Consider the following 9,273-nt stretch of genomic DNA (forward strand, 5'->3'; position numbering starts at 1 on the left):
GATACTTCAAAACAAGGTCTATGAACTTTTTTGCCTCCATGATGCCATCCTTTCTTCTCTACTTTTTAATGTTGTCCTCCTCCTTTTCCAGTTCTTCCTCTTTATGCACAAGTAACTATGACCCTCCCCCATTTTCCAGTTTCTTTCATGCTGTTTTGCCTCCTTTCTTCTTAGTCTCCTCCTCCTCCTTTTTGTTACATTGAATTTTTATGCTCCTCCCTTTCCTGCTTTTTTGCCAGTTAACATTTCTTTTCACCTCAGCTTGTGTTAAACAAAATAAACCTGTTTATTCCCCATTAAACTCACACAGTCAGTCTAAAGCTCAGAGAGGCCCACTTCCTGTATGTCTGAGTTCCTGTGCCCTCCTCCACTTCCCCTTCAAACTTCTCCTCCCTCTCTCTCAGCTCAGCTCCTCTCTTCCTGAGCTCACTCTTGTCGTTGGCGTTCGCGTTGACTGGCCAGAGTCCGCGAGCTGAACACCCTCTTGATCCACCACCTTCCTCTGCCATTCTTTTTCCTTTCTGTCTCCCATCTCAGCAGCTTTGTACCCGTTTATCTCTGGCCTGCCCTCTGGGTAAGTAGCCTGTTTGTGTTTTCCTGGTTCCCTGAACATGTCACACGCCCACATGCACAAATTGTAAGAAAACTAAAGTATACAGCCTTAAATCAGAGCAAGTAAATGTGATTATTATGTAATGTTTGCTTTGTGATCTTTGTTTTTCTCCTTTTTTTTTCCCTGTTTGAGCTGAAACTGTTGTGTAGTTTGTTACCCTTGACCTGCATATTTCTTTACATGCGTCTGAAAGTCTGGATTTCATTAAAACAACATGATAAAGATAAGTTTAGTGTGTTTCCCAGAGTTTAGAGCAGCAGATGGTGTTCAACTTCTCAAACACTTTCAATCATCTAAAGCTGTAATGTTACCAATTTACAAATTATGTACTACTATTAATCATGCCCCGCCCTCCCTCATCGCTTCATCCTTAATGTATTCTTTCATTTTTTAACTGTACTATTGTTCTCCCAGCCCACCAGCTCCTGGTTCCTCTTTCCACTTCCTGGTCTGATTCTGACATCTGATTGGCCATGGCGTACCATAGCTTCCTGCTGGAACCAATTAGTTGTCATGCTTGGAACAAAGATCGGTCCCGTAAGTCCTTCCACCAACTCTGACCTTCACGTTTGCCTTAAACTTTGTCTCATCTTTGATCTGTTTAAAATCACACGTGCGTAGCTGGAGTTTCTGAAGAAGAAGTGTCATAGAGGTCTGTGATTGGCTCCCAGGTGGAAGAAGGTATTTCCTGTTTCCTGTAATGGTCAGGGTGTCGTCTGGGCCTTTCTGAGAGGCCTTTGTGCTCCGTTAGTTGGAGGAAACTATTGCCTTATTTGGCTGTTTTGCTCAGCACTTTGGTTTCTGTGAAAAGCGGACGTAGCAGACTACGGCGCTCGAGAGTCACCGTTAGTTTCACGCACTTTGCGGCCTTGAGCTGAATCATCTTTTGGCCAAAAATATACATTACAGCACACAGTAGTTCTTAGACAAACAATTCTTCTGACTCATCTCCAGACTAAAACACATGGGTTTTGCAAGTTTATGGAAAAAAGATCCACGTGAAGTTCCTTTACAATGTCTGTTTTAAGACGGCTAATGTCTATACCCTCAGGCAGACACGTACTCTTATTTCTGTAGCTTTCTCTGGAGGCAGGCAGCTGATCCATGGTCCACTTCACCGATCATCTCACTCTGCTATGCTCTTTCACTGATGAGTTTCCTCTTTTTATTTTTCTAACCATTTGCAGCAGCACCTGTTTATTGTAGTGGAATTAAGTGTTTTCTTTTCCCCCCATCAGAAATTGCCCTGTGCCCCAACAACCATGAGGTTCACATCTACAAGAAAGATGGGACCAAGTGGACCAAAATCCATGAGCTCTTGGAGCACAATGGACAGGTGACAGGTGAGACTCATTCTAGTTCCATAATTTACTGCCTTAACTTCTTCTCTTTTTGGTCTAAAACAAACATTTATGACCGTATTTTCCGGACTATAAGTCACACCGGAGTATAGGTCTCATCAGTCAAAAAATGCCTCATGAAGAGGAAAAAAAATTAAAAAGTCGCTTCGGAGTTTAAGTTGCATTTATTTAGAATGTATTTCACAAAGTGCAAGAAGAGACATTTAATCTGAAATAACAATAACGCACAGAACATACTTGAGATCCTGAACAGGCTTAATTAGCATAACAAGCTAACGAGTTCGACAAGCATGTTACAGGTAAGTTCACTAATCTCATTCCACATCACTTTTAGGGGCATTTTATTGTGTTAAGTGGTAGAGGAACAATATATACTGTAGTTGTCAAAAGCCTAGAGGGCCCTCTCGCGGCAGCAAATGGTAAAGTTTACTCTTTGGTTCATGTCAGTATGAATGAACATTTTAACGCATATGTCAAAAATTGCTTCATGAATGGGGAAAAAACGTATACAAGTCGCTTTGGACTATACGTCGCAGGACTGGCCAAACTATGAAAAAAGTACGACTTATAGGCTGGAAAATACGGTAGTTATTAACATCTTTTTTTTCTTTTTGGCAACTAAGCACTCAGTCCACCAAACGAAAATAATTGGCAGAATATATTTTGAACCTGAAATGCTTTTCTTGGAATTTTGTGTTAAATGTGACCAATTCTACAACTTTTTGGTCTTCTTTTATTTAATAGGCATAATTAAAACTTTTAAAGAGTACAAAAAAGATAATATAGACTTTGATACTCGTACAAAATATGCATTTTAATGCTTACTGATAAGTTTTTATGGATTTTAGGCCTTGTCTATACAAACACAGTTTTCAAAACAATTTCTTTTTATTTACACAAGTTTGTCAAAAAATCTTTCTCCACACAGAAACATTGATAATGAGCCAAAACAACATTATATGCCAGGCAGAGTTTGGCACTGCTCCAGAAATACACCCAAAACAAAAATGAGTGGAGTATGAAAATAAGTTTACACACTGCATGCAAAATGTAAACGCTACAAGAAGAGGACGCTGTCAGGTTTTAGGTTATTAGGTTACACTGGAGGTGGGACATCATAGAGAAAAGGGTGTGTTTTGGTCGTCTACAATAATCAGGGGTTCCCAACCCTGGACCTTGAGGAACACCGTCCTGCATGTTTTAGTTGTTTCCTGCTAAGACACACCTGATTTTAATAAATAGGTGATTAATAGGCTTCAGCAGAATGAGAGGAAGTAATTAAATCACTGTATCAAGTGTGTTGGAACAGGGAAACAACAAAAACATGCAGGATGGTGTTCCTCAAGGAACAGTGTTGGGAACCACTGAAAACCCCATAGGTAGTGTTTCAAGATATTTTTTTTTTCTCTGGAACCTATTTTCAGAAAAGAAAAATTGAGGGGCTGATAAATTGCTGTTTCCTTGTGGATGCAAGACCTGACCTGCAAGACGATAAAGAAAGAAACAAAAAAACACGTTTGAGTATTTACAAAAATCTTTCCCATGACTCTACACAGAGTCTGGTTTCCTCATTTTCAGCAAAGTGAGATGGAAGATGATGATTCATTGTGGCGACCTCTAAAGCAAACGTTTAATGCAGTGGATAGTTTCCTGCTTTCAATCCGGGTGATTTAGGGTTCAACCCCCACAGTTGGACAGTCAGAAAAAAACAACACAATTTAAAAACAATATGTGCAACCTCTGAAGAGGGAACAGCTGAAAGGAGACGTGTTAAACGTGTAAGCTAAGTGCTGGCTGAGGCTTTCTATTCATTATGCACAAATCAAACAGGATCTTTGGTTTCCCACAGTTATTTCCACTTCCCATCTGTGACACACGCTTTAAAATAAATCTCTGTATGAACCAAAATTGGGCCAAAATAACACTGAACCTGAATTATGCTAAATAAGTGTAATATAAATATATTACTAAAATCCTATTGGTAACAGATGTTCTGAATATTGCGTCTATCAGACAGTTGAAGAGTTTGTCTCCCTGCAGGTATTGACTGGGCTCCAGACAGTAACCGTATTGTCACCTGCGGCGCTGACCGTAATGCCTACGTGTGGACCCTGAAAGAAGGAGCGTGGAAGCCCACCCTGGTCATCCTCAGGATCAACCGCGCTGCTCGCTGTGTCAAGTGGTCCCCGAAAGAGAACAAGTTTGCTGTTGGCAGCGGCTCGAGGCTCATCTCCATCTGCTACTTTGAGCAGGAAAACGACTGGTAAGGCATTCCTGTATCAATTTGAAATGAAATGTTAAATTTAGTTGATAAAAAATATATACAGTTTAGGAAGAAATAGTACAAAAGTGTTGTTGTGTGTAGGTGGGTGTGCAAACACATCAAGAAGCCAATTCGTTCCACCATCCTGAGTTTGGACTGGCATCCTAATAACGTCCTGCTGGCTGCTGGATCCTGCGACTTCAAATGCAGGTATTTGACTCCTGAGCTAATTCTTTTGGACTCTGGTGGTTCCTACAGTTTGGGGCAGGACCTTACTGTGAGACGTGAAACACCAAGAGGAAGGGTCTTGAGAAATCAGATTAAACCAATTATCAGCATGGTTTTGTCTTTTTTGTTACAACACAATAAAATCAGAGTTATTAGTATAATGTACTTGAGTTGTATTTTCACCCTTGTTAAATGATTTTTTTTTTTTAGTAATGTTTGGACATTTCAACTAGCAAGAGTTGAAGTTTCCGCCACTGTTATTTTCTGGGTTATAAATGAAAAGTTTGGGAACAATCAGAGCAATCTCAGTTTGGAGAATCATGGAGAGACTTTCATAACTGAATAAAGCTAACGGCTCAAAACAAAGTTTATTTTAATATCATTTTTATTTAAATATCATATTAAAACAACCAAGGTTGACCACAGTTCTTTCCAGTCAAGCCAGACAACAATAGAAAATATGAAAGCAAACAAAAATATGAATAAAAAGACAATAAAATGTACATATAACACGGATTTTAAAATAAAAACATTATATGAAGAATGTAAATGAACTTGTTTCAACACATCTGGCCTTTAATGCCATATGTACTGTAAATGATTATCTGATGCAAAGGTGGCACATTGTGAAAAAAATACAACAAAAATTATACTTTAACAGATATGATTATTTTAGGTTTTAGTTGTTTAAGTGAGCAGAAATGCACTCTTGAAAGAGCCCTGCTTTGAGAAGAGGCTAGCTTGACTCCCCCATGTGATTATCACCCTGATTCTCCAAATTTAGATTGCTCCGTTTACTATCCACTGCAGGTAAAACACTGACTGCTCATAATTCAATTCAGTTCAGTTTATTTGTATAGCGCCAGTTCACAACAGAAGTCATCTCAGGGCACTGAACAGAAACATTCACATCCATAAAAATCAGTAACAATGTTTATATAAGGAACCAGCAGATTGCTTCAAGTTTACTTTTCATCAGTCTCCCATCCTAAGCGAGCACAGAGGCAACAGTGGAAAGGAAAAACTCCCTCATGAGGAAGAAACCTTTAGCAGAACCAGGCTCAGGACAAGCGGCCATCTGTTTCGACCGGCTGAGTTTGAGAGGAACAGGAAGGAGGAATGAGCAAATGGCAGTCAAGGATGGAGGCCATCATGATGGAGGCCATCATGTTTTTCTCTAGGAGGAAAGACAAAAAGACAGAAATCACATGTTAAAAAAAGAATAATTACAAATGCAAACTATTCATTTGATGAAATGAATTAAATTTGTCCTTCAGTAGTCTAAGGTTATAGCAGCATAAACCGACTGACTGTAGGAATTATTAAAAAGGAAAGTCTTAATCCCAGTCTTAAAACTGGACAATGTGTCAGCCTCACAGACAGAAACTGGAAGTTGGTTCCACAAGAGAGGAGCCTGATAACTGAAAGATCTTCCTCCCATTCTGCTTTTGGAAACTCTAGGAACCACAAGTAAACCTGCAGTCTGAGGCGAAGTGCTCCGTTAGGAAAATATGGAACAATAAGCCCTGTAATATAAGATGGAGCTAGGTTGTTGAGGGCTTTGTAGGTTAGAAGTAAGATTTTGAATTCTATTCTGGATTTGACAGGGAGCCAATGGAGAGAAGCTAAATCTGGAGAGATATGATCTCTCCCACTAACTCCAGTTAAGACTCTGGCAGCAGCATTTTGGATCAACTGAAGACGTTTTAAAGAAATATTTGGACACCCAGATAATAAACCATTGCAATAGTCCAGTCTAGACGTGACAAATGCATGGACCAGTCTTTCTGCATCATTTTCAGATAAGATGTTTCTAATGTTATTGATCTTACGCAGGTGGAAGAAGGCAGATCTAGTAACGTTTTTAATGTGGGGGTTAAAACACATGTCCTGATATGTTCATAAGTCCTCAACACAACCTTGGTTTAATGCACCTCTTCTTCTGCACAGGGTGTTCTCAGCCTACATAAAGGAGGTGGAGGAGAAGCCCGGCCCGACTCCCTGGGGCAGCAAGATGCCGTTTGGGGAGATGCTGTTTGAGTCTGGAGGGTCCGGAGCTGCAGCTCAGACCTCAGGAGGAGGAGGAGGAGGAGGGTGGGTGCACAGTGTGTGCTTTTCACACTCTGGAAACCGCCTGGCCTGGACCTCCCATGACTCCACGGTGTCAGTTGCAGAAGGAGGCAAGACGAGCACGTAAGCAAGGGGGGGAGGGCAGTGGCAGGTCGGCATGTGTTTAAGTATCGGACTTTTGACCTTCTGTCATAACTTTCCCAGAGTGAGCAGTCTGAGCTCTGAAACTCTTCCTCTGCTGTGTGTTACCTTCATCACTGAGAGCAGCTTAGTGGCAGCTGTGAGTATTCATCTCCTATTTTAAACAGCCGTGTAAAAACACATTTTCTGCTTTTTGATTTCAACGTCACGTTTGTAGAACACAAACTCTTTCTGCGTCTCCAGTTGTGTAAAATGTTTAAACAAGCTTTTTGCTGTAGAAAACACTCATCAGATTTATTCTCATTATCTAAAGCTGAATGAAAACTGGTTTGTGTCGTCTGGTGGCTGCGTGTGGATTGTTGTAATAAAATGCATCAACTGGAACTAAACTAAGCTTTGCGAAAGATGGCACAAATAAAACTTGTGGCCTTTGCCATGAGCAAGAAACATGGAAACATAAAGAGAGGTATTTTTCACCTGGTTACATTATGATTATTGTATCAGCTCAAGATTAGTCTTTGTTTCATGAGGCATGACTGTCTCAGACGAGTTGACGAGGGAGAGGGCGGGGCCCAGAGTCCATCTTTGCACCAGCAAAGTGTTTTTTTTTTGTTTTTTTTCCACTATGGAGTATGCTGTTTGTGGAAATCAGTTTTGTTCGGTGGCTTCCCAGATCGAGGAAGTCCTTTGGATGAAGGACGAAATGTCTCAGCAAAAAGCTAAACCATCCAGATGACCTCACTAAACATTTTTGGAAAGATTAGTCTTGTTTTATTTCATTGGAAACAGATTGTTGTTCAAAAAATGCAACATAAGTGGGAAAAGTCAGGACGTTTTGGGGAAAAAAATCGTCTTAATTTAAAAAGAAAATTGATAAAAGCACATCTGTTAAATTCTTTAAAAGCACATACTAGATGTGTTTAAAAATTGTTTGCTGAAAAAAAATGTGCCAACAAAATCTTCATAACGGATTTCTTTTTTTTTTTTTTTTTTTATTATACGTTTGTAATTCTTCAGGGCCACGACTGCTTCCCAGTGCTGTTTGTATATGATGGAGCCAAAGGCATCTTGACATTTGGAGGCAAGCTGGACGTCCCCAAGCAAGCAGCCCAGAAGGGCATCAGCGCCAGGGAACGTTTCCAGAACTTGGACCGCCGAGCCTCAGAGACTCAGAGCAGCGACAAGGATCTGAACACGCTGCACAAGAACAGCATCAGGTCAGGAGAAAACGAGTTCTCAGGAAACTTCACATACGATCCATTTCTCACCACTATTAAAACGCCTAACGCACAAACAACGTTTCAGTCAAATCTCCGTGCTCGGTGGAGGAAGAAACCAGTGCTCCAAGTTCTGCACCACCGGCATGGACGGAGGAATGACCATCTGGGATGTCAAGGTAGCTCTCTCATACAAACGCATGCAGCCATGTTGGGTCCTAATTATATGAGATCTCATATTCTTCGTTGTCTTTTCAGACTCTGGAGTCTGCAATGAAGGGCTTGAAGATAGTGTGAGCTGAAGTTTACATTTCTCTCATCAAAGCTGGTTTGCTTTTGGAGACATGAAGACTGCCGTCATGTTACGCAAACTACTTTGCTTCTTTTTTAAAATTTTTTTAATCAAGGATATTTTCATACCAGTTAAACAAACGGTGATTGTAAACCCTCTGAAGCGCTTTGTTGGCTCATTTATCTCAAAGCTGGACACAGAAGGTCTGACCTCAGATCTGCAAATGGTACTTAATGTGTTTTTAAGAAGTGCTCTCCAGAAGATTTCAGTCTGAGCTGGATGTTTAACACTGCTTTTTATATACTAATGACAATTGAATGCTGTAATACTTATATTAAAAGCTTATGCTGGTCATATTATGCATTTAATAAATGATCTCTTGGTCACAACTCTCACCAGAACATTGCCAATGGGTCTGTGATGGTTTTACAGTTGTTTTCCTAAAAAACCTAATGAGGCATTTTAAGTAGATCTAACTAGTTTCACTGAAACTGAGAATGGGCGGTGGTGCAGTTGGTAGAGCTGCCGGCTCTCGGCAAGAAGGTCGCAGGATCAAAGAATCTAGAAGCTTCTAGTTTATGTATCCTCCAGGAGCAATTTGAGATAAGTTGGCCTGTCCAAGGCTAGCGGGGAGGCCAGATTCAGATAAACAGCAATTATTTGGGCCGCCAGACTCTGTCTGCCTTCAAGTTCTGCTGGTACACTCAATGGCGAATCCAGACAGCCAGGTCTGTGGACATTCCACATGTTCCGTGCTCCATTAGCTTTCTCCAAGTTTGAAACCTTCATGCCAGCGAGTTCTAGGAGCCGCAAGTGGCCTACGATTCTCAGAAATAGCATCAAGCATATTTTTTTGATGATTGTTTCCTCTGGTATCGGATGCTGTGCAGCTGGAAGGATTTTTACTGAAATTTTTTTAGTTTTGGACATTTGTGATGATGCGTAACCATGGCAACAAGACAGTTTTCTACAACAACAGCAGCTGATTAACATCTCAAAAGCTCAAATAATCTCTCAACTACAGCCCCGAATCTCAAATGAGTTGAAAAGGATGTTCTGTGGATGTATTCTCATCTACCTGCCAGCTG

At 40.6% G+C, this 9,273-nt stretch overlaps 1 protein-coding gene across 1 annotated transcript; it reads left to right on the forward strand.

The window, feature by feature from the left end:
- Positions 1-371: 371 nt before the first annotated feature.
- LOC119422552 (actin-related protein 2/3 complex subunit 1B-A) lies at positions 372-8,586 on the forward strand. Its single transcript, XM_037689929.1, has 10 exons — positions 372-574; positions 1,028-1,150; positions 1,852-1,956; positions 4,015-4,237; positions 4,340-4,447; positions 6,416-6,658; positions 6,740-6,815; positions 7,694-7,893; positions 7,982-8,072; positions 8,152-8,586. Exons 2-10 carry the CDS (start codon positions 1,087-1,089, stop codon positions 8,188-8,190), a joined length of 1,149 nt encoding a protein of 382 aa, XP_037545857.1. The 5' UTR covers positions 372-574; positions 1,028-1,086; the 3' UTR covers positions 8,191-8,586.
- Positions 8,587-9,273: the final 687 nt, after the last annotated feature.

Source organism: Nematolebias whitei, chromosome 16 (genome assembly GCF_014905685.2).
Source record: "Nematolebias whitei isolate Nwh7 chromosome 16, NemWhi1, whole genome shotgun sequence".
NCBI lineage: Eukaryota > Metazoa > Chordata > Actinopteri > Cyprinodontiformes > Rivulidae > Nematolebias > Nematolebias whitei.

What these genes read in the sequence shown, in the direction of transcription:
- LOC119422552 (XM_037689929.1), top strand. Translation starts at nt 1,087, where the DNA reads ATGGCGTACCATAGCTTCCTGCTGGAACCAATTAGTTGTCATGCTTGG. An exon ending in TTGGAACAAAGATCGGTCCC is followed by an intron (nt 1,151 to 1,851) that starts GTAAGTCCTTCC and finishes TCCCCCCATCAG; the next exon opens with AAATTGCCCTGTGCCCCAAC. An exon ending in AGAGCAGCTTAGTGGCAGCT is followed by an intron (nt 6,816 to 7,693) that starts GTGAGTATTCAT and finishes GTAATTCTTCAG; the next exon opens with GGCCACGACTGCTTCCCAGT.